At 44.7% G+C, this 26,474-nt stretch overlaps 1 protein-coding gene across 2 annotated transcripts in view; it reads left to right on the top strand.

Annotated features, from left to right (window-relative positions):
• Positions 1–26,474, top strand: part of LOC134352758 (desmoglein-2-like) — an 84,183-nt gene that overhangs the window by 32,605 nt on the left and 25,104 nt on the right. For both annotated transcript variants that reach the window (XM_063060200.1, XM_063060191.1), the window contains exons 5-8: positions 565–726; positions 14,441–14,585; positions 16,763–16,911; positions 20,474–20,608. In XM_063060200.1, the coding sequence (XP_062916270.1) occupies positions 565–726; positions 14,441–14,585; positions 16,763–16,911; positions 20,474–20,608 (591 nt within the window). The remainder of the gene's footprint in view (positions 1–564; positions 727–14,440; positions 14,586–16,762; positions 16,912–20,473; positions 20,609–26,474) is intronic.

Genomic DNA, 26,474 nt, shown 5'->3' with positions numbered 1-26,474 from the left:
CAAATAGCTACTTGAAGCCACAGGCAAGAGCTGAGTGTCTGGCAGGGACCGAATTTAACTTTCAAACTGATTGTCAATGCCTTCAAATTCTTTGTAGTCCCTAACTTGTGGTAGTGGAATCATTTCACGTTCATTTCTGGCATTTCCACATTTGAATACTTGAAACTGCAGTGAGCAGAACAGTTCTGAATTGTCTGCTGCTTGTTTTTCACCAACTATCAATGACAAAAGTCACTCCTTTTTGAACACAAACACATGCAACTGACACAGTTTAAAAACTGTTTTGCTGTAAACACAGTGTAGCGTCTAATGGCCGCAAGACATGGACACGACTGACCCTGGTTGGAAAATATTCAACAAGTCTTCTGCCCCAGTTATATGGTGTATTGTCCCAAATAAATGAAGGGAATCCCAGTTATTTTCTTGATTTGTTTTTGTTCTTTAAGCGTTGTCCTAAATAAGCAGCTGTCCTGATTAATCAATGGCCCAATTAACCAGAATCTACTGTGTGTATATATGGAAAAATACAAGTAAAATAATCTCTCCTATCTTTCTTTGCCTTAGATCAGGTCGGATTTTGATTCCTTACCTGATGTTAAAATCACCTACAAGATTACTGGACCTGGTGCTGACAAGCCACCAATTGGGCTCTTTGTGATTGATTCCCTTACTGGCAACCTAATCATCACAGGAAAAGTGGATCGAGAAGTAACTCCAAACTTCACGGTAAGTTGCAATGAATCTCCGAAGGCTTTTGAAGATTTCTGAAAATTTCACATTAGCTCTCCAGGTTTTTCATCCTCCGAGGATTATGAGATTTACTTTGAGCAGCATAAACAGATGAATCACAAGCATGTGAAAATCTGCTGATGCTGGAATTACAAGGCACCACACACAGAGTGCTGGAAGAACTCAGCAGGTCTGGCAGCATACTGTATATGGAAAAGAGGAAAAGTCCTGAAGAAGGGTCTCAGCCGGAAATGTCAACCATTTACTCTTTTTCCATAGATGCTGCCTGGCTTGCTGAGTTCAAATTGAAATCAAATCAAGTTTAGTTATCATTCAAACATAGATGCAGCTGAATGAGACAGGATTCCTCCAGCATTTGTGTGTGTTGCTGTAAGCAGATGAATGGCTTTCACTGGGTAACCTCATGCAGTCCTTGCTTTGAGTCTTATTTCACAGTCAACGAATCTATTTTTAATCATTTCATTTATCAATGCAACTCGTTTGATGTTTCATCTCTATCTTTGTATGAGTTTTTTATTAGAACCTTGATTTGTACATATAAATCAAATATCTTTGTTCTGTCTAATAGTTTCGCGATGCGGATAGATCAGAGTAATGTGGTTATTGATGCAGTTTTATCAATAGTGCGTGACGGTAACTCATGATTGTATGTTTATTTCTCAGGTGGTGTAGTCATGTTTCTGCATGATTTGGATGAAAATGTGGTTGGGGAAAGTCATTCATGCTTTCATCCAATTTTTCAGACAATACAAAGTCTGCTGGTGTTGTGGATTGTGTAGAAGATTGCCACATATATAGTGAGGTATAGATTAGTTGCAGATATGGGCAGATGGAGTTTAATCTGGCCAAGTTTGAGTTGTTGCACTTTGGAAAATCAAATGTAAAAGCAAAGTACCCAGTTAATAGAAGGCCCCTTAGCAGAATTGATGTACAGAGAGATCTTGAAATAAAAGTCCATAGCTCACTGAAAGTGACTGCACGGGTTTATAGGATGGTAAAGAAGACATTTGGCGTGCTCGCCTTTGTTAGTCAAAGCACTGAGTTCAAGAGTCGTGAAGTTGTGTTGCAGCTTTATAAAACTCCGATTAGCTGCATCTGGGGTATTGCATTTGTAACGCTCAGGGCTATTGGCTCGTGTTTATCTAGGGGAAATCCCGTTTGCCTGGCAAACCATGTCTCACCTTTGCGTAGTTGCTGTGTAACGCCACCTGGTAAAAACTCACACATCAAATATCAAGACAGCACACAACGTACGATTTATAGATTACACTTTATAGATCTCACTGGAACTATGTAATTAATAGAGATACAATATAAAAGGAAAGTAAAAGGCGCCAAACTTATCAGAGTTCAACCACTTCGTGCACAACCGTTGGAGCTGAATTAATGGGGTCTTCGTTCCACCATTCGATTCCTGCCGACCTCCTCGACCTGCCGCTTGGGTCCAACCATGGTGGTCGACCAGAGCACGTCCAACACGTCCTTCCTCTTCGGTTCTCCTCCCGAAAAGCCCGTGATCCTCAGCTCAGCACACACATACAAGATAGCATAACATGACTTCCATTGGCTAGCAAACGAATACAATTTCCATTATCACGAAGTATAACCCAAACATGCTGCCACAGAGAACTCCTTACTCAGCAGTAAACAGTACGAGAAACCATTTTATTTTGACACTTCAGAGAAGCCATTTTGTAATAGGCAATTAACAGGTAACAGTCCATCTAATATTACTGAGAACCCTACATTCTCACCCCACCGAATTAAGTCATGCCCTCATGCGCTCAACTAATTTGCCATCCCTTCCTGCAGAACACACAGCCCAATCCACGTGCAGAAAGCAGTGACTTGACTTCCCAAAACAGTAGAGATCACACCCTGTTCCCCGGGTGCTACATAGGTCAACCTTTCCGGAGGGTTCCAACCTCTCTGAGCCCTACGTACCCCCTTTTTTAACTCTTCCACCTCAGGCACTACAGGGGACCCTTTGAAGCTACGAGGTGAATCCTCCCCCAATCGGTCACCCAAGCTCCTCTGCACCTCAGAACCCTCTACCTCTGGTTCAGGCCCTACATCCTCTCCTTCAGCGTCCTGGGGTACCATGGACTGCCCCTCACTAGCCCTGTCTAACCCAGTGGGGGAAAGGCCAGAAGTCTCTTCCTCCATCTCAGGAGCATCAGCGAAAGGCAGAATATACCAACCATCCCAGTCATCATCCTCCGAGTCAGTATCCCTCACAGGGGCTGGGCCCGGGCCCTTCTCTCCCAGGGTAGGCACGTCCTCCACCCTGCACGGACACAGACTCCTGGTATTGGGTGCAGCCGCCTCGTCAGGTTCCTGCTCTACCTGTACATCTTGCCCCAGGGGCAACAGGTGATTCTGATGTAGAATCTTGGCAGGCCCGTTCTCGTCCTCGGGCCACACCCAGAAAATCAGTAGGTTTGGCATCTGACTCTCCACCACATAGGGCAATGCTGCCCAGCAATCAGCCATCTTATGCTTTCCAGGTAAACCCAAATTCCTTATAAGGACTCGGTCTCCCGGCAGGAGTTGGAAGAACCTCATTTTCTGGTCATACCTCCTTTTATTTCCCCAATTCTGCCTGGCGGCCGCCACCCCAACCAACTCATAAGCCCTTTTCAGCTCTCTGCTCATATCAGACACATACTTCAGATAAGGCTTCGGCTGTACGTCACCCGAGTCAGTCCCCAAACAGAGGTCAATGGGCAACCTCGCCTTGCGCCCAAACATCAGATAATAGGGCAAGTACCCAGTAGCTTCATTGCGTGTACAGTTGTGACAGTGAACCAGATGCCCAATATGTTGGCTCCATCTGCTCTAGAGTCCTGAGCATGTCTAGCAAGGTCCAATTAAACCTCTCTGGCTGGGGATCGCCCTGCAGATGATAGGGCGTGGTCCTCGATTTCTCAACTCCCAGCATGCCCAGTAACTCATAGATGAGCCTACTCTCAAAGTCCCGTCTCTGGTCACTATGTATTCACCGGGGAAGACCATAATGCACAAAATACTTCTCTCATAAAAACTTTTGCCACCGTAGTCGCCCTCTGGTCCTTAGTCGGAAAAGCCTGAGCGTATCTAGTGTAGTGATCCATGAGGACTAAGACATTCGCCATGTTGCTGGCATCAGGTTCTGTGGACAGAAAATCCATACACACCAAGTCCAGGTACCCTGCACTCTGCAAGTGTGACAAAGGAGCGGCCTGCACAAGCGGTGTCTTCCACCGTATGCAGCAAATGCATGACTTGCAGTATTCTTCAACCTCCGACTTCATTCGAGGCCAGTAAAACCTGTCTCTGAGCAATCCATAGGTCTTCTCCACCCCCAGATGTCCAGAATCATCGTGTAGTGACTTCAACGCAATCTTCCAATACTTACTCAGGCAGGATCAACTGCCAACACTGAGGTTGGTCCGGGGGTGATGTGACCCGGTATAAAATTCGTTTCCTCAACTTCAACCGAGGCCATTCCCTCAGTAATGGAGGCACCGAAGCGTGTTTCGTCTTCTCTGGCCACGCCATATCCCCCTTTTCCACTGCGTACCAAATGATACCAATGCCCGGGTCATCTCGCTGAGCAGCTGCCACTTCCCCAGGACTCAATTCCAGCAGCTGTTTGCTCTTCAGAGCAGTCAAGTCACAGTAAACTGGGGGCAAGGCATCGTCAGAAGCTCCTAATGGCTCCACTGCACAATATGGCATCTCCTTTTCCTCAGCCTTCACAGTGATAGCAAACTGACACATGGCCTTCACCCCAGATGCAGGAACACTCTCCCACTCCTGGTCCCTCTCCAGTTCCTCATGCGCCTGTCGGGACAAAGCGTCCGCATCGACATTCCTGCTCCCCGGCCGGTACTTCAGGCTGAAATCACGACGACAAGGCCGCCAACCACCGATGGCCCGTAGCATCCAGTTTCGCTGACGTCAGGATATAACTAAGTGAAGGGCAACAAACTCCGGCTGACAAACGCTACAAGTCTCAACCCGGCACCCTGATCTTGATACAAGATGGCCTCTAATCCCTCCCGGCTGGCATCGGTGTGTAGTACATAGGGTAACCGGAGGTCCGCAAAAGCCAGCACCGGTACCTGGGTCAGCAACTCTTCCAGTGATTTAAAAGCTTCCTCACATTTTGCATCCCACCTCTGTCCAAAGGGCTCCTATGGGTTGAGATAGTCTCCAGTCTCCTGTCCCCTTCTACTTTTCTGCCCCGGGTGGGGGGGAGTAAGCACGCTGAAGCTGGTTCAAGGGGTGACTCACTTTGGCGTAGCCCTTCACCAATCTCTGATAATAACCACAGAATCCCAAGGACAAGCACAGAGTGCTCACAGTCTGGGGCCTCGGCCACGTGGTCACCGCTTCTATCTTAGCCGGGTCTGTAGCTACTCCATGCAGTGAGATTATGTGCCCAACATAGCTAACAGACGTCTTGCAGAACTGGCATTTGTCCAGGGAGAGATTCAACCCTTCCTCCTTCAGTCTGCTTAGCACCTTCTGTAGCCTCGCTTTGTACTCTTACAAGGTGGATCCAAATACTATCAAGTCATCCAAATACACCAACGCTTCAAGCAAATTCATATCCCCCACCATCTTCTCCATGACCCTCTGGAAGATGGCAAAGGTTCCTGATATGCCCTGTGGCATCCTTTTGAACTGGAAAAATCCCAGAGGGCATATAAATGCCGTCTTCTCTTTGTCGGCCTCACTCATCGGGATCTGGTAGTATCCACTCCTCAGGTCCAGCACACTAAACCACTTCGCCCCACTCAGACAGGCCTGCACGTCTTTGACCCTCAGGACTGTATACTGGTCAGGGACAGTGCGCAAGTTCAGAGTCCTATAGTCCAAACATATGCGTACCTTCCTGTTCTTCTTCCGGACCACCTCTATTGGAGACACATAAGGGCTTCGGGATTCAGAGTTGATCCCAGCTTCCTTCAACTTACACAGGTGCTGGCACACATCTTCCATATCTGCAGGGGCCAGTCGCCGCAACCTCTCTCTGAACGGGGTGTCCTCAGTCACCCGGATGGTGTGGCGAGTGCTCTTGGAACAACCCACATTGAACTCGCCACAGGAAAAAACATCTTCCAGCTTCAACATCTTCTGCACCAGCCTTTTCTTCCAACCCGGCGGCACCGGCGAGTCCCCAAAATTAAAGGCCTCGGCAGTCAGTTTCCCTCTGTTTTCTAATCATTCCCCCCGCACCCAGCAGGCCTCACGGGGCCACTCGACATTACAGTCACAGGGAGCAAATGAGCCAGGGGCATCCCTCTCTTAAAGGTGATCTCTCTCGCCGTGGTGTTCCTGACAATCACAGCATCCTGCTCGCCTGTATCACCGAGGGCCTCTGCACTTCGGGCCTCACCAGCACCCCAGCCAGAAATCGTGACTCCCCCTCGAGGTCTTCCGGGGTGTCTACTAAAAGGGCCTCGCCATCAAGCACACTGGGAAATCTGGGGGTTCCCATCACCCTCGCTACTTTCCCAGGCCTTATTACCTTAGGCTTCGACTGGGTGCACCACACAGTCCCTCGCTTACATTCAGTATCTGGCCCAGGGTGGCTCCACACTGCCTCAAAAGCAGCTCGAAACACTGGGAGCACTGCCCGGGTCTCCAAGAAGTTCTCACCCGCCCTTTCCTGGCAGGCCCCCATGAGCCTCCACACCACAGGGGTGTTGGTCCCCATCGGAACTGAAGCACCCCCCCCCAGCCTCAACCGAGTCCGGACAAACCAGCACTAACGTTTCCAGAATTTCAGACACTCCCACATCGGCTTCTGAAAACTCCAGTCTCACTGACAAATACCCATCATACGGATAATCGCCAGCACTGACACCCCAAATCTCCAGGCCATTAAACGGGGTTACGGGCAAATGCTTTAGATGTTTGTTGTAGAATGACTGGTACAATAAGGTGACTTGCGACCCTTGCGACGAGGATGGCCCTTGCGAAGATTCCGTCTATCCGTAGGGACACGCTGGAGCAGGGTCCCACTAATCTATCTGGAATAAGGGCTTGGGCTTGTGGAGGTCCCATGGTAGATTTTGGGGAATGTGTTCCTCCAGAGACTCCAGTCCGTTCCCTCACTGAGTCTCTCCTAAGATTCCCGACACCTCTCCCTTCTTAGTCACCCGGGGACTTGCCCTCCGCAGGGCGTCTTGTCTCTCACAATCCCTCCGGAAGTGTCCCTCTTCCCCACAGCTGTAGCATACCTCCTGCCACTCACATTCCCGCCGGAAATGCCCCTCTTTTCCACAGTTATGGCACATGCTACCCGCCGCCACTCCAAGCCCTCTGAGTGGCCCGTCCCCTGAAGGGGGTGCTGTCCTTGTCAACCTACTCATGCGAGGGGTCCCTATCCACCTGGGACCCCTTGGGTCGCTCGATTCTCAACCCTGCCACCACCTCCCGTACTGCTGAGGATTGTCCCCGGTGGCCAGAGCCCTCTTTCCAGCCCAACGTGCTCTCATCCTCCCGCACCTCTCTAATCAGCTGAACGAACGATGGAGAGGGGCTCCGTTTATAGGACTGCCGAAGACTCCAAGCCGCCTTGTCCTCCCCCAGGGAACCTCTAGATATCTGATTCATCCTCAACTTCGCCACCTCGTCCGTCTTCACTACCCCTCGGTGCCGCAACCCACTAAGCATTATCTCCAGCCGAAAAATGTATTCTGAGAGCTTTCCCCTCTTTCCTGCTGCATGTTTTGAAACTCTGCTAAAAGCTCCCAGGAACCTCCCGTCAATCCAAACGCACCCTCCAAAGCTTCCAGATAGTCTCCCCGCCATCCGAAGGTGGAGCGTTCCTATGAAATGGTTCATAAGCCGGGATGTCGTAAAGCGAAGAAGCAATTACCATTTATTTATATGGGAAAATTTTGTGAGCATTCACAGACCCAAAAATAACCTACCAAATCATATCAAATAACACATAAAACCTAAAATAGCAGTAACATATAGTGAAAGCAGGAATGATATGATAAATACACAGCCTATATAAAGTAGAAATACTTTTCCACAATCATTGCCGGCACTGTTCCCCGTAGCGAAAATCTCACGCAAGCGCTCTCGGCAGGAAATCTCACGCAAGCACTGTTGGCACAAACACTCTCTCCAGTAACCTTTCAGCTATGAAATCATACCAAATAACACGTAAAAATACACAGCCTATATAAAGTAGAAATAATGTATGTACAGTGTAGCATCACGGGAATCGGGAAGACATCGAGCACACTGATGATGGTGTGTTAGACTGAGTCGTCGGAGTTTGGGTGGTGCAGCGGCCCCCACCCTCCGGGCCACCGACTGATACCGATCCGTGAAGCATGCAGGGGTACAACCGTGGCCGGGAGGCACACAGCGCATCTTTAAGAAAAAAGCCGAAATAAACATGCTAATTAATTAGGTGCTGCCTGGCACGTAAATGTTGACCCAGATCAGAGGCGCTGCAACCGGGCGGCACCTAATTAATTAGCATGTTTATTTCGGCTTTTTTTCTTAAAGATGTGCTGGGTGCATCCCGGCTACTGCTACATTCTCCACAAATTGGTATCTGTCTGCGGCATGGGGATTGGGGTGGTGAGACACTGGGGTGTCATCTCATCATCCATCAGGGTAGGCAGCTCATCTTCTCCTATGACTGCCCGCCTCGATGTCGAAGGTCGAGGTTTGTCGTCTGCTGTGGCTGATGTGGAAGGCTTGCTTGACTGCTTAGCCTCGCACATTTTTAGATCATACAGTTCTTTGTAAGGACTCAAACCATCTTGCAAGTATGCCCTAAAGCTACGTACCCTTTCAAAATTAAAGTCATACTTTATCATTGCAGCAAAAATCTCACAAAGTTGCATCACGTTCAGTTCCTGAACGACTTCACTTTCGCTACTGAATTCCATTTCAATTGTTATCCTTTCCTCTTCCAATTGCATCACCTCTTCATTTATCAGTTCTAGGTCATGGGATGCCAAAACCTTTACAACATCATCTTCGTCAACTTTCACAAGCCAAACTCACTTTGTCCTTACTTCGTTCGCCACGATCGAAACGCTTAATTATGTCTAGTTTTACGCTGTGTAACACCCTTATGAGCTCTTTTCAGCTTTTCCGATACTTTAGAACTCATCTTGCTAATGGCTGCTCACAGGCAAGTGTTAAAGCAATGCCGGCGAGAATGCCATTCCGAATCCGGGGGAGAGCACTGCCTTTTATCGCGCGCTGTTTTTTTTCGCGCACTGCTTTTCCCCGCACACTGCCTTTCTTCTAACAGTGAAAACACCTATTAGCGAAAACAAGGAACTAATGTTGGTCTTTCGTAACAGTAAGGTTTCGTAAAGCGAACATTCGAAAAGCTGGGGACACCTGTACTCCGCCTGGGAAGCCGAGGACTGTTCAGCTTTCACCCCCTCGGACGACACCAGCCGCCACTCCCCGCAAACTTTCCATCAATCACTGTCTCTTTTCTTCATCCGAGCCTGGCCACTCCCCTAACAACTGGGACATGTTTTCGATCCATATCTCAAAAACGTCCTCCCCTTCCGGGGTGGGCATGGCTCCTGAGAAAATTCCCAGCTTCGGGTGGGGCCCCTCGGCCCTTCTCGCCAGGGAGGTAATGGCGGCTGCCAACTCGGAGGTCTCACCTCTAGCTGGGGGACGGGGCCTGACCAATCCTTCCCACTCTGACCCCTCTTGCCCCTCCTCCCTCATTACCCTGAGAACTCGTTCCCTCGCAAATTCCTTCAACCCTCCACCACTGGCTACTGGCACCTCCCCTGGTGCCTCATCAAGCTCTTCCTCCAGTGTCTCCTCACATTTGTCCTCCAGGAGGGTGTGGAGGCCCCACAGCCCCACCTCTCGGGACGCTGACCGTTGCTGGCAGTTCCAACATGATGACGAGAGCACTCGTACGAACCAACACCAAGCTGGATTCCACTACTTTACCACACCTTCTAGCTACGAGTTCTACCTTACCGATGGCTTTAATCAGACTCAACCCTCTCACTAGCACTTCTTCCGAAGTGCGGAAATCCACCCCACTTAACACGCGCGCATGATTAACCGGTACGTCCTCGGACTCACACCAGCTTGCAATCTTATCCCGGTCCATCTCTGCACTAACTTAACGTGGCAATTTACACAGCTTCCACAGAATTCAACCCCGGATGATGGCCCCCGCAAATGTAATGCTCAGGGCTATCCACTTGTGTTTGTCTAGGGGAAACCCGGTCTGCCCAGCAAACCATGAATCACTTTTGCGTAGTTACTGTGTAACACCATCTGGTACAAACTCACACATCAAATATCAGACAGCACACTATGTATGATTTACAGATTACACTTTATAAATCTTACTGGAACTGTGTAATTAATAGAGATAGAATATAAAAGGAAAGTAAAAGGCACCAAACTTATCAGAGTTCAACCACTTCGTGCACAACCGTTGGAGCTCAATTAATGGGGTCTTCGTTCCACCATTCAATTCCCGCCGACCTCCTCGACCTGCCGCCTGGGTCCAACCACGGTGGTCGACCAGAGCACGTCCAGCACGTCCTTCCTCTTCGGTTCTCCTCCCAAAAAAGCCCGTGATCCTCAGCTCAGCACACACATACAAGATAGCATAACATGACCTCCATTGGCTAGCAAACGAATACAATTTCCATTATCACTAAGTATAACCCAAACATGCTGCCACAGAGAACTCCTTACTCTGAAGTTGACAGTGCGAGAAACCATTTTATTTTGACACTTCAGAGAAGCCATTTTGTAATAGGCAATTAACAGTTAACAGTCCATCTAATATTACTGAGAGCCCTACACGTTCAATTCTAGTTACCCCATTACAGAAAAGATGTGAAGACTTGGGAGGAGGGTGCAGTAGAGGTTTACCAGGATTTTGTCTGGATTAGTGGACATGCTTTTGGAAGAGATGTTGGGCATGTTTGGGTTGTTTTTTTCTGGAACAGCAGAGGCAGAGAGAAGACTTGATACTAGTTTATCAGATTATGAGAGGCATTAATAGCCAACTGGTATCTTTTCCCAGATTTGAAATGTATAATTTTAGAGGGCATGCATTTAAGGTGACAAGGGGAAAGCTGGAAGGAGATATGTGAGGCAGTTTTACACAGAGGGTGATGGGTGATTGGAATGTGCTGCCAGGATTCATTATGAAGGCAAATGTGATAGAGAGGCTGCTAGATTGTCACATGAATGTCCAACCAATGGAGGCATGTGGACATTGCCTAGGCAGAGGTGGTTAATTTAGTTAGTTAGTCAGTTACTTGCTAGCTTAATTCATTTGACACGGCAATGAGTGCTGTACTGTTCTTGTGTTCTAATTAAGAACCGAAGGTCTAAGGACAGAACTTGAATTCCCATCAAAGTAGCTGGGAATTGTAAATTAATTTAAGTAAGTACAAGTCTGAGATTACAAAAGTAATCTCTTTTGCAATGACTCTGAAAGCACTGGGTTGTCGTAAAACCATCTGATTCTTCAAGGCATAACCTCAATATTTATTAATCATTGCCACTGAAGTTGACCCTTACATAGCCTCTCTTAAAGCCCTGGGAAGTCGCTGTGTTCCGTAAGTGCCAGTCACTCCATTGAATGAGTAATTAGAAACTGGGACAAAGCTAGAGGAAAATTTTGAAAAATTAGTGGGAATAGTTGTTTTTCACAAGCATGGAAAGAAGCACCAAAGCGTCTCGGTGATCAGATGGAGAGGACAGTCCCAGAGTGGGCCTAGCTAGGATTTACTGCAGTGGCCCCAATAACAAGGGATTGAATACTGAGATTGGAAAATGTGGGATTGTTTGAAGAATGAGATTCAGGTTCATTTGTTTATTACATGTACATCAAAATATACAGTGAAATGCATTGCTTGCGTTAACAACCAGCACAACCTAAGGGTGTACTGTGGCAGACCACAAGTATTGTCACGCATTCCAGCGCCTACTTAGCATATCCACAACGCTCAGCAGAATAACACAGAATACAAAAAGTAACCAAACAAGCCCCATTCCTCACTCCTACCTACTAACACGTACATATACATAGTTTTCCAACCTCGGGACAGACTGTCTTCAACCACCAGCAGACTAGTGGATTTGCAGATACAGGTTGAGCACCCCTTCCCCACAATTCCAAAATCCAAAAACCTCCGAAATCTGATTCTTTTTTTTTAAAAAAGAGTGGTGACATAACGTCACAAATGGGAAATTCCACAAGATGCTGAGAAGGTTCCCAGGGAATGTGCAAGTCTCAGCACACCACACCCTGTTCTCAAGTGACCTCACAGGTGTAATGAACGGAAGTTAATGAAAAATAGAAAACATTGCATAAAGTGAAAAATGAAGATCTCGATCGTGTATCTTTAGCGTTGGAGTGAACATATGCTCCTTAACAGTATGCTGATCATTAAACAAGCAAAGATCTATCACAACAATCTGAAAATTGAAATAAATTGTGAACATTCAGCAGGTTGGTTGCAGAAATTTAAGAAAAGGCACAGCATTAAAATTTTAATGTATCAGCTGATCACGAAGATCTAACACCAGAACAAATCTAACACCAGAACTGGTAACACCCTAGTAAATCTTCTCTGCACTCTTTCAATCTTACCGATATCCTTCCTACAGTTGGATGACCAGAACTGTACACAATACCTTGCATAAAATCTTTAAAAAAGTAAAATACAAATGCAGTGTACTGTAACCTTTTAATCAAAACACAGCATCGTAGGTGGAGACTGAAACCCTTCTGTTGTTGTTCAACAGCTGATTCGGGTATTCTCCCGATACTGCTGAACTGCATTTGTTACCCTGCACACATTACATTTTCATTATATTAATGGTATGCAATTTTTTTTTACTGTTAAGTATATATTTGTGATGAACAAGTGTAAGACAAAGACAACTTACCGGTAGCACGTAAATTCAAAGATAGAAATGATGACAATCTCGAGCTATCTCTTTACATTTTCCAAAATTCAAAACTCTTCCAACCCTAAGCTTTTTGAATAAAGGGTACTCAACCTGTATTGGACTCCAACTTCACCCCCTGTGGACTTGCAGAGACTCAGATCCAGGCTTCAACAGACTTTCAGATTTCCAATCGACCTTTGAGCTTCAATCTTTGGTATTGACCTATGATTCACCAATAACAATTAGTGAGGACCCCAAATACTAGAACTTTAGACTTGCTGATGATGGGACCCCAAACAGTAGGCCTCAAACTCTTGTTTCACTGATTCGTATATCTAGGGGGTCACCAGCCCTCGTGCCTACTGCCCACATGGAACTCTGATCCTGGAACTCGCTGACCAGAGGTGGGGCCACCAGCCCTTGTCCTTACTGGTCTGCTGCCCCGACATCTGACTAAAAGTATCCCAAGTTTGTGTCTTTAGCTTTCAAATGTAGAGTGGAGAACTAGTCTCCTCCAGAGATGCAATGTAATTTGGTAGGGAGGTTTCCAATGGAGGGATTGTATGTAAGTATGCATTTTACAGTGAAAATGACCAGTTGAGAGAGTTGTTAAGCACATGGGATCCTCTCTTTTGTAAGCTGAGACATGTATTACAAGAACATGGGAGTCACAATGAAACTAATGGAACTTACAAAGTGTGCCCTGCATTAAAGGATTTTGAGTAACAAAAATACACCTTTACAGAATGCACAACTCTTCACCAAAACATTTACGTCAAAATCTCTGTGAAAGATAAGGACATGAGAAAGCACAAAATGTGTATAGAGAACTAAATGAGTTTACCAAGAATGAAGATTGCAGTGTGTTGTTCACAGTGGGCAGCCACTTAAGGGCTTTGATGCTTCTGTACCAGGCCATGATGCAATTAATTCCTACCACACATCTATAAAAGTTTGTCAAAGTTTTAGATGTCATGCCAAGTCTTTGCAAACTTGTAAGGAAGTAGAGGTGCTGCTGTGCTTTCTTTATAATGGCACTTAACACGCTGGGCCCAGGACGGGTAGTCTGAAATGATAACACTGAGGATTTCCAAGTTGCTGACCCTCTCTGCCTCTGATCCCTGATGAGGACTGGCTCATGGATCTCTGGTTTCCTCTCCCTGAAGTCAATAATCAGCTTGGTCTTGTTGACATTGACTGAGAGGTTGTTATTGTGGCACCACTCAGCCAGATTTTCAATCTCCCTCCTATATACTGATTCGCCACAATCCTTGATTTGGCCAATGACAATGGTGACACCAGCAACTTAAATATAGCATATTACCCTTGAACAGACCTCTCCTACACCAAAGGATGAATTATTCATAATCTTTCAAAATTCCTTGTCATGAACCCTTGTACTTTGTCTGTCTTCCTGCACTGCACTCTCTCTGTTACTGTAACACTACGTTCTGCATTCTGTTTTCTTTCATTAATTCTATGTACTTGTGTATGGAATCTGTATAGATGGTACACTGTATTTTGGTACCTGTGGCAATAATAAATCAATGCCAATATGTAATAATATGAAACATATTAATGTTACTTGTTAACCTTCTTTAGAAAATTATGGGTGAATTTTGTAAAGTCAGTTTTCCATGAGTGGGGTCTTCCATAATCTAGGGAGCTTCTGAATATACTTCTGATTGTTGAAAACATTGCAACCGTGCCGGAAATATTGGTGAATGTTTACTGGATTTCTACATTATTGCATTCTCAGATTATAGGTCATGCTTATGATCAATTTGGAGTTCAAAAGGAAACTCCAATTGACCTCTTTATTAAAGTACTTGATGTCAATGACAACCCTCCAGAATTCAACCAGACAGTATTTGAGGGGAGTGTTGAAGAACTCAGTTTAACTGGTGAGTAATTTGTTTAAACATCTCATTTTAAACACTATTTGCCTTTCAGCCAATGATCTAAGATCGCCGGCCTCATACAGTATGTGTTTCCATCAGCTTTGTGTACTGTGTCTCTTCCCAGGCAGCAGTTCTTTTTGTGGAGGTAACCTTTGTGGACAGCTGTGTGTCTGCCTCAGTCACAGCTGGACTAAAAGGTTCTGAACTTCTCTGATGTCTTTCTCGTCCATTTCATCATCTGCAACCCTAATCGCTACCTCAGTATAAATATGACTTCTTTGATCACTTAGTACTAAAACTGACATTTTTCCTTCTATTTATGTTCATTCTTGTTTGTTTACTTTGTGTTTTACTTGTGAATGGTGCTTATACAATGCTCCCTTGGTCTGCTGAATTATTTATTACAGCACCCAAGGGTGCCAGTTGGGCCATTAACACCATGCTGGCTCCCAGCAGAGCAACCCCATTGGTGCCATTCGGTTTTCTACTTCTTTTCCCAGTGGCCGTCCAATTCTCTCCTAAATATCCAACCACAATCCTGTGATTCCCTTGCCAGTTTAACTACGCCAATGAACATTTGAGACATGGGTGGAAACTTGTATCACCCTCCTCAGCCACAGGGGGAACAGTACTTGGGTCAGAATTGAACTAGAGCCTCTGGAGCTGGTGACAGCAACATTAACTGTTGCCTCACCATGCTATCTTCAATATGTTGCTGACATTTATGCACGCCCTGAAATCCCATTGGGAAAATTGATGCACGGTTATCACATGAGAACTGAGAAAATAGAACAGTACAGCAGAGGAATGGGCCTTTCAGCCCATAATGTTGATTTTTATTGATGCACCATAGAAATCATTCTGTCTTTATGCATAATGGTAACTGCTCTGCACATAACCATAAGAAGGTGTAGAGAGTGTGGACACAACTCAGCACAACACAGGAACAGCCTCTCCTCTGTGGACTCTATATTTCTCACTGCCTTAGTAAAACAGCCAGCATAATCAAAGACCCCACTCTGTCTGGACATTCCCTCTTCTCCCCTCTCCCATCGAGCAGAAGATACAAAAGCCTGAAAGAACATACCAACAGGCTCACTGACAGCTCAAATCCCACTTTACCAGACTTTTGAACAGATGTCTTGTACGATAACATGGACTCTTGGCCATACAGTCTACCCCCTTGTGATCTTCCACTTTATCATTTACCTACACTGCACTTTTTCACTGGATTTACACTTTGATTTCATTGTTATTGTTTTACCTTGTCCTACTTCAATACACTGTAATTATTTGATCTGTATAAACATTATGCATGATGAGCTTTTCACTGTACATGTGACAATAATAAGCTAAAAGCAGCCCAATGTTGTGCCAAACTAATTACGCCATTGATGCCTAAATAATTTAATCCCTCCTGCCTGCACATGGCCCGTATCCTTCCTTTCCCTGTATATTCATGTGCCTGACTAAGAGTCACCCATACAGCTCTGTTGTAGATGCCCCCACTACCACCCCTGGCAGTCCATTGCAGGAACTCTCTTTGTTTTCAAATCTTTTTATTATTATATTATTCAAAAAAAAATAACACGAGCACATCGAAGTAACAACACTTACAATGTCTCAAGGAGAAAAAACATTATCTTAAAGTTTGAAAAATTTTGTGATAATAAAAAAACCGTACTAAGCAGAAAAAGTGGGGGGGGGGAGGGGGAACCTCCATTAGGTGTACAACCCCAGAGCCATGCGTCATACAAAAAGCTTCTAAAAATAAACATCAAACCACCAGAGAACCCACCACTCTCCATGTAAAATGAAAATTTGTCCTGCACATCTCCTTTGAATTTGTGCCCTCTCACCTATAATGCATGCCTTCTAGTAGTAGTAACTTTCTCCCTGAGGAGAAAGATGTCAGCTGCCTGCATCTCGGCCCGAAACATCGACTGTACCTCTTCCTAGAGATGCTGCCTGACCTGCTGCGTTCACCAGCAACTTTGATGTGTGTTGCTTGAATTTCCAGCATCTGCAGGTTTCTTCGTGTTTGCGTTTTTAGATCCTTCCTAATGTGGGGTGGCCAGGATTGAATGCAATACTCCAAATAAAGAATTTAACAAGGGGTAAGATTTTAGTTTGTTCATGTAAACCTGCTTCTTTGCTTCCTCCTCCCCCCCACCCCCCAGGTACCGCTGCACTTACGATAAGAGCAACAGATAAAGACATTGGTGAAAATGGCATGATTTCTTATAGCATTATTGACATCCATAAGAAAATTTTTGCTGTCAGTTCGGACGGGGTAGTTCAAGTAATGGACCCTAAACTGGACCGTGAGGTTAGTAAAAGTACTACTCATGCGTGTGTTGCTGTGTAGAGATGGGGCGTATTCCAGCTCACTGAGACCACTCTAACCAGTAGCTCCCACTTCGAGCAGAGCATAAACTCAGTGGGTCAAACAGCACCCTGAACGCCCATGGAAGGCAGAGACTGGTAGCAGATGGAGCATATCCTGCCTGGCGGTCAGTGACTAGTGCTGTGCTAGAGTGATCTGTCCTGGAGCTCTGGTTCTTGGTGGCTTTTATAGATGACTTGGACGAGCAGGTGTAAGGGTGGGTTAGTAAGTTTGCAGATGACACGAAGGTTGGTGGTGTGTAGATAGTGGTAGGTTACAACAGGGCAGTGAGAGAATGCTGAGCTGAGGAATGGCAGATGGGAGTTCATTCCAGAAAAGTGTAACATGATACATTTTGGAAGGTCAAACTGAGGTACCAGCCGAATTCTCAACAGTGCAGAGTAACAGAAGGATCGTGGGCTTTGCATCCATTTCTCTACCAAAGTTGCTATGCAAATGGTTAGGAAGATATGGGTGTGCTGGCCTCCATTAGTCAGGGGATTGAGTTCAAGAGCCGTGAAGTAATGTTGCAACTTTATAAAACTCTGACTAGATCACACTTGGAGAATTGTGTTCAGTTGCAGTCACCTCATAAAATAAAGGATGTAAAAGCTTCAGAGGGGGTGCAGAGAGATTGACCGGGATGCTGCCTGGATTAAAGAGCATGTATTCTAAGGATAAGTTTGAGCAAGCTAGGGTTTTCTCTTTGGAATGAAGAAGGATAAGAGGTGGCTTGATAGAGTTGTTTAAGATCATAAGAAGCATAGATAGAGTGGATAGCCAGTAGTGCTTTTTCAGGGGGCAATGGCTAATACAAGAGGACGTTCTTTTAAAGTGAGTGATGGAATATTTAGGGGAGACATTAGGGATGGGGGTTTTTTTTACACAATGTGGTAAGGGCCTGGAACACATTTCTGGGTTGGTGATATTGGGGACATCTGATCGTACTTTACATCCTGCATTAATCCACATCCCCATTCAACTCGCCTCCAGCTTCTACCACACACTCAGCGACCAAAGTAGCCCACCAGCCTGCATGTCTTTGGGGTGTGGGAAGAAACTGGAGCACCAATGAGAAATGCATCCAGTCACAGGGAAACCATGCAAACTCCAGAAAGGCAAGCGTCAACAATTTCCCTTCTCGACCCAGCCCTCCCCAGAGATGGAGCTCGACCCACTGAGTTTCTCCAGCAGCCACTGTGTATGGCTCCAGGTTGCAATGTTTGCAGTCCCTTGTGTCTCCAATGAAACATGCTTTGATTCATCAAACTGCTGACATGAGCCTACACTTAACATCTCTCCATCTCACAAACAGAAGCAGGTGTAGGCCACAGCACCTTTAATCTGCCTCACCACTTGATATGAACAATGGATGTAACCTCAGCTCTGTATTCCTATATAACCATGGTCCTTTATGTCCCCTTCTCCCTCGATACTCGTCTAACTCCACCTGAACTGCAACAAATTTTGATGGGAGCCAGTTCCACCATTTTTCTGATTTTGGGTTAAAATGTGAATGATTTTAGATCTCCAAAGGCAGAAAGAAAGAATGGATGTACCCTGGTAATCAGCCATAATTTCATTACATCAGTATCTGTAGGGATTCTGTAGAAAGTGGAACAGTGGAACATTGAGGAAATTCAATATATTGCACACTGATAAGCTTTATACGTTGCAGATTAATTAGAAAACAAACCTTTTGGGATGTGGCAAGTTGAATTAAAAATTGAGAGAATCTCTAGATTTGTTATTTCCTGGCATAATTTACATATTACTATTTAACTATTTATGGTTTTATTACTATTTAATTATTTATGGTGCAAATGTAACGAAAACCAATTTCCCCCGGGATCAATAAAGTATGACTATGACTATGGAGGCTACATGTGAAGAAAATACTTTAATTTGCAGGGGAGAGCAGAATAGTGTGCAGCATTACAGAACTTGGGAGTAATCTCTTACTGAGCACAACATGGGGTCGCACTGTAGCGTAGCAGTTGGGTAACGCCATAACAGTGCCAGCAACCCAAGTCAATTCTGCCACCGTCTGTACAGAGTTTGTGCGTTCTCCCCATGACTACATGAGTTTCCTCTGGTCATTCCAGTTTCCTGCACGTTCCAAAGATGTACCATTTGGTGGGTTAATTCTTCACATGGGTGCATTTGAACTGCATGGAGTCAATAGGCTGAAAGTACTTATTACCATGTTACCTCCAAATAAGCAGATAGATAAATGATTGATAAACAATAAATGCTAAGCTTGACTCTTGTATCAACAATATAATAATTATTGGATTATTCATTTGAAGTTGTTAGTTTTAACTGGATGATTTTTAAGATAAAATATAAATTTAAGAAAGAAATTGATAATCTTTTTGGAAGTGTACTAATGATATTGTTGATTATAATTGGGACTGGCCATGGAGAGGATGTTTCCATTAATAGGAGAGTCAAGGATCCAAGGGCACAGGCTCAAAATAAGAGACAGATACTTTATTGATCCCAAAGGAAATTACAGTGTCACAGTAGCAATACAAGTGCACAAATATACAAATGTTAGAAGAGAAGCAAGAAAGAATAAAAGGTAAGTTACCTCAAACAGTCTAATGGGGGGGGGGGGAGTCATCACTTCATAGTTTGACTCATTATTGAGCCTAATGGCCAAGGGCAAAAATGATCTCATATAGCGCTCTTTGGAGCAGCATAGTTGTCTTAGTCTATTACTAAAGTGCTCCTCCGTTTAGCCAAGGTGGCAAGCAGACTGTGGGAAACGTCCAGAATTGTCAGGATTTTCCGTAGGGTCTTTTGTTCTACCACAGCCTCCAGTGTGTCCCATTTGACTCCTATAACAGAGTCACCGTTCTAATCAGTTTATTGAGCCTGTTGGCATCATCCATGTTGATGCCATTGCCCGAGCACACCACCAGATAGAAGGCTGTACTGGCGACAATAGAATGGTAGAACAAATGAAGGAGAGGCCTGCATAACCCAAAGGGCCTCAGTCTCATCAGGAAGTAGAGGCAACTCCAGCCCTTCTGGTACACAACCTCTGTGTTGGTGCTCCACTCAAGTCTGTTATCCAGGTGCACCCCCAGGCACTTGTATGTCTTAACCACATCCATGTCCTCACCATCAATACTAACAGGAAGCAATGCAGGCTTAGTCTTCCTAAAGTCCATCACCACCTCCTTTGTTTCTTTAGAACATCTCTTAGAACACTAGGGACATTTCTTTAGAACTGAGATGAGGAGGAGTTTCTTCTGCCTGAAGTTGGTGAACTTGTGGAATTTATTGCCACAGTGAGCTGTGAAAGCGAAGTCACTGGGTGTATTTAAGGCAGAGATTGATAGGTTCTTGATTGATAAATGAGTGAAGAGTCACGGGGAGGAAGTGACAGAATGGGATTGAGAAAAAGAAATGAGCCATGACTGAATGGCAGAGCAGATTTTATACCTTATAGACTCGTGTGTACTAATGATTCTTGATACTGTTTCTGCTTATGAAGACGAAAGATTTATATTCCTTACGTATTGAAGCACGGGACTTAGGAGGAAATATTAATGGATTACATGCAACTACTACAGTACGCATCAAAATTTTGGATGTTAATGACAATATTCCGAGCCTAGAGAAAACTACGGTAAGCTTCTGTACCAGACAATATTGTTTTATTTAACCAACTAATAGAAAGAAAGGTATACAGTAATCACTGACATTGGCAGTACTGTACTTTTTTTTGCTGTTCAAAATTTATTCCCGTAAACTGACGTTACAAAGGGCCAGTAGTACAAGGACCAGAGGTTTTAACCCATGAGGTCTGTGCCAATGTTTCTATATTATTCCTATCCCCCTCCCACCCCTACACCATTTGCTTCTATCCCATACACCCTTGTGTGTTTTACACAACGTCCCCTTATTTCCATTGAATTAAATTGGTTTATTATTGTCTCAGGTACCGAGGTACAGTAAAAAAATGTTGTTTTGCATGCTATCAATACAGATCATTTCATCACATTAGTGCACTGCGGTACAAGGGAGAACAACAGAATGCAGCTACGAATAAAGTGTAGGGCAGGTAAACAATGAAGTGCAAATTCATAACGAGGTAGATTGAGGTCAAGAGCCTGTCTTATCATGCAAGTGGACAATTCAATTGTCTTATAACAACAGGGCAGAAGTTGTCCTTCTGCCTGCTGCTCTCTGCTTTCTGGCTTTTGTATCTTCTGCCCAATATATTGAATTTTTGATTATAGAAAAATAGAAAATAGGTGCAGGAGTAGGCCATTCGGCCCTTCAAGCCTGCACCGCCATTCAGTACGATCATGGCTGATCATCCAACTCAGAACCCTGTACCTGCCTTCCCTCCATACCCGTGATTCCTTTTAGCCACAAGGGCCATATCTAACTCCCTCTTAAATATAGCCAATTAACTGGCCTCAACTGTTTCCTGTGGCAGAGAATTCCACAGATTCACCACTCTCTGTGTGAAGAAGTTTTTCCTCATCTCGGTCCTAAAAGGCTTCCCCTTTATCCTCAAACTGTGACCCCTCGTTCTGGACTTCCCCAACATCGGGAACAATCTTCCTGCATCTAGCTTGTCCAATCCCTTTAGGATTTTATATGTTTCATTAAGATCCCCCCTCAATCTTCTAAATTCCAACTAGTATAAGCCTAGTCGATCCAGTCTTTCATCATATGAAAGTCCTGCCATCCCAGGAATCAATTTGGTGAACCTTCTTTGTACTCCCTCTATGGCAAGGATGTCTTTCCTCAGATTAGGGGACCAAAACTGCACACAATACTCAAGGTGTGGTCTCACCAAGGCCTTGTACAACTGCAGTAGTACCTCCCTGCTCCTGTACTCGAATCCTCTTGCTATAAATGCCAGCATACCATTCGCCTTTTTCACTGCCTGCTGTACCTGCATGCCCACTTTCAAAGACTGGTGTATAATGACACCCAGGTCTCGTTGCACCTCCCCTTTTCCTAATCGGCCACCATTCAGATAATCTGTAGGAAGAGATGCAGTCGACGTTTCAGGCCGAGACACTTCGTCAGGAGTCCTGACAAAGGGTCTCGGCCTGAAACGTCGACTGCACCTCTTCCTACAGATGCTGCTTGGCCTGCTGCGTTCACCAGCAACTTTAATGTGTGTTGCTTGAATTTCCAGCATCTGTAGAATTCCTGTTGTTTACCATTCAGATAATAATCTGTTTTCCTGTTTTTGCCACCAAAGTGGATAACCTCACATTTATCCACATTAAGTTGCATCTGCCATGAATTTGCCCACTCACCTAACCTATCCAAGTCACCCTGCATCCTCTTAGCATCCTCCTCACAGCTAACACTGCCGCCCAGCTTCGTGTCATCCGCAAACTTGGAGATGCTGCATTTAATTCCCTCATCCAAGTCATTAATATATATTGTAAACTACTGGGGTCCCAGCTCTGAGCCTTGTGGTACCCCACTAGTCACTGCCTGCCTTTCTGAAAAGGTCCCGTTTATTCCCACTCTTTGCTTCCTGTCTGCCAACCAATTCTCTATCCACATCAATACCTTACCCCCAATACCGTGTGCTTTAAGTTTGCACACTAATCTCCTGTGTGGGACCTTGTCAAAAGCCTTTTGAAAATCCAAATATATCACATCCACTGGTTCTCCCCATCCACTCTACTAGTTACATCCTCAAAAAATTCTATGAGATTAGTCAGACATGATTTTCCTTTCATAAATCCATGCTGACTTTGTCCGATGATTTCACCGCTTTCCAAATGTGCTGTTATCACATCTTTGATAATTGACTCTAGCATTTTCCCCACCACCAATGTTAGGCTAGCCGGTCTATAATTCCCTGGTTTCTCTCTCCCTCCTTTTTTAAAAAGTAGGGTTACATTAGCCACCCTCCAATCATCAGGAACTAGTCCAGAATCTAAAGAGTTTTGAAAAATTGTCACTAATGCATCCACTATTTCTTGTGCTACTTCCTTAAGCACTCTGGGATGCAGACCATCTGACCCTGGGGATTTATCTGCCTTTAATCCCTTCAATTTACCTAACACCACTTCCCTACTAACATGTATTTCACTCAGTTCCTCCATCTCACTGGACCCTCTGTCCCCTACTATTTCCGGAAGATTATTTATGTCCTCCTTAGTGAAGTCAGAACTAAAGTAGTTATTCAATTGGTCTGCCATGTCCTTGCTCCCCATAATCAATTCGCCTGTTTCTGTCTGTAGGGGACCTACATTTGTCTTAACCAATCTTTTTCTTTTCACATATCTATAAAAGCTTTTACAGTCCATTTTTATGTTCCCTGCCAGTTTTCTCTCATAATCTTTTTTCTCTTTCCTAATTAAGCCCTTTGTCCTCCTCTGCTGGACTCTGAATTTCTCCCAGTCCTCAGGTGAGCCACTTTTTCTGGCTAATTTGTATGCTTCTTCTTTGGAATTGATACTATCCCTAATTTCCCTTGTCAGCCACGGGTGCACTACCTTCCCTGATTTATTCTTTTGCCAAAATCTTTAAATGCTTGCCATTGCATATCCATCGTCAACCCTTTAAGTGTCATTTGCCAGTCTATCTAGCTAATTCACATCTCATACCTTCAAAGTTACCCTTCTTTAAGTTCAGAACGTTTGTTTCTGAAAGAACTATGTCACTCTCCATCTTAATGAAGAATTCCACCATATTATGGTCACTCTTACCCAAGGGGCCTCTCACGACAAGATTGCTCATTAACCCTTCCTCATTGCTCAATACCCAGTCTAGAATAGCCTGCTCTCTAGTTGGTTCCTCGACATGTTGGTTCAAAAAACCATCCTGCATACATTCCAAGAAATCCTCTTCCTCAGCACCCTTACCAATTTGATTATGTAGATTGAAGTCACCCATTATAACTGCTGTTCCTTTATTGCACGCATTTCTAATTTCCTGTTTAATACCATCCCCAACCTCACTACTTGCGTTAGGTGGCCTGTACACAACTCCCACCAGTGTTTTCTGCCCCTTAGTGTTATACAGCTCTACCCATATCAATTCCACATCCTCCTGGCTAATATCCTTCCTTTCTATTGCGTTAATCTCCTCTCTAACCAGCAATGCTACCCCACCTCCTTTTCTTTCATGTCTATCCCTCCTGAATATTGAATATCCCTGAATGTTGAGCTCCCATCCTTGGTCACCCTGGAGCCATGTCTCTGTGATCCCAACTATATCATATTCATTAATAACAATCTGCACTTTTAGTTCATCCACCTTGTTACGAACACTCCTTGCATTGACACACAAAGCCTTCAGGCTCACTTTTACAACACTCTTAGCCCTTATACAATTATGTTGAAAAGTGGCCCTTTTTGATTTTTGCCCTGGATTTGCCGGCCTGCCACTTTTACTTTTCACCTTACTACTTTTTGCTTCTTCTCTCATTTTACACCCCTCTGTCTCTCTGCACTTGTTCCCATCCCCCTGTTGTGAACTATGTTGGCCAATTTATTGAGGCAGTTATTGTAACACAGAATACTTATAGAGTTATCATTTTAACCTTAGAAATATAGGCAAAATATAATGTTAGAACAACACACACAAAATGTTGGAGGAACTCAGCAGGTCAAGCAGCATCTATGGAAAAGAGTAAACCTTTGACTTTTTGGGCCAAGACCTTCTTCTGGACTGAGAAAGAAGAGGGAAAATGCCTGAATAAAAAGATGTGGGGAAGGGGAAAGGGGCAAGGTGATAGATGAAGCCAAGTGGGTGGGAAAGGGCAGGGCTGGAGAAGAAAGAATCTGATGGGAGAGGAGAATGGACAACAGGAGAAAGGGAAGGAGGAGGGCCCAAGGGAAAGTAATAGGCAAGTGAGAAGTTAAAGGTCTGGGTGGGGAAAAGAGAAAGGTGGGGGTGGGGGGGGAAGAAATTTGCTCAGTTTGGAGGGTACCCAGACCCTTCAGCCCAACTCATCCATATCAACCAAGTTACCTACCTGAGTTGGTCCCATTTACCTTCATTTGGTCCATACACCTCTTAAGCTTTCCTATCCTTGTACCTGGTTAAATGCCTTCAAAGGGTTGCTATTATACCTGGCTCAACCACGTCCTCTGGCAGCTTATTCCACATAAACCCTGCCTCTGTTTGAAAGGCAGTGCCCTTCAGGTTCCTATTAAATCTTTCCACTCCATCCTTAAAACCAAACCCCCTAGTCTTTGATTACCTAACACTGGTGGGGGGGGAGAGGGAGAAATGATTGTCTACATTCACCCCATTGATGACCCTCATGATTTTGTACCCCACCACAAGATTACTCTCTCCTACAGTCCAAGGAATTACGTTGTAGCCTGTCCAACCTCTCCCTACAAGTTCGTCCCTCAAGCCCTGTCAACATCTTTGTAATTCTTTACTGCGCTATTTCCATCTTAGTAGCATTTTTCCTATAGCTGGGTGACCAGAACTGCACATAATACTCCAGATGCGGTGTCATCAACATCCTGTACCCATCCAATGTCTCTTAACCATTGTAATTGTACCCACTTCTATCACTTCTCCAGGCAGCTCTTTCCGTATACCCACCACCAACTGTGTGAAGAACTTGCCTCACAACTGCCCTTTGATTCTTTGCCTCCTCCCACCTTAAATCTATACTCTCTAGTTTTAGACTCCCCTTTCCTGGGAAAAGTGTGTAAATATCTACTTTGTGTCTGATCTTGTATGCCTCTATCTTGTGCACTGTGTAATGATTTGATCTGTGTGAACAGTATGCAAGACAAGCTTTTTGCTGTATCCCAGTACGTGTGACAATAATAAACCAATTCCAGCTCCAATGCATAGGTACAAGGCTCAGTGATCTTACTCTATGCTAAACATTTGTCAGACAGAAAATGTCAGACCAAGGATGAAGGCTAGAGACCATTCCCCATGATGTAGATAATTTGTTATTATAGTCACATGGTCTGAGACACAATGAAAAGCTTTTTGTTTGCATGCCATTTAGACATATCATTCAATAGACAATAGGTGCAGGAGTAGGCCATTCAGCCCTTCGAGCCAGCACCACCATTCACTGTGATCATGGCTGATCATCCACAATCAGTACCCTTTTCCTGCCTTCTCCCCATATCCCTTCACTCCACTATCTTTAGGAGCTCTACCTGAACTTTTTTTTGAAAGAATCCATAGAATTGGCCTCCACTGCCTTCTGAGGCAGAGCATTCCACAGAACCACGACCCTCTGTGTGAAAACGTTTTTCCTCAACTCCGTTCTAAATTGTCTACCCCTTATTCTTAAACTGTGGCCTCTGGTTCTGGACTCCCCCAACATCAGGAACATGTTTCCTGCCTCTAGCGTGTCCAATCCCTTAATAATCTTATATGTTTCAATCAGATCCCCTCTCATCCTTCATCTCATTCTATGCATATGTAAATACATTGAGGAAGTACAAAAAGTGAAAACAGAATGCAGAATATGCACCACTTTATTAGGAACGCCTGTACATTTCATTAATGCAAATATCTAATCA

The sequence above is a fragment of the Mobula hypostoma genome, chromosome 1 (assembly GCF_963921235.1).
Source record: "Mobula hypostoma chromosome 1, sMobHyp1.1, whole genome shotgun sequence".
Lineage (NCBI taxonomy): Eukaryota > Metazoa > Chordata > Chondrichthyes > Myliobatiformes > Myliobatidae > Mobula > Mobula hypostoma.
This window is presented reverse-complemented; position numbering and strand designations above follow the sequence as displayed.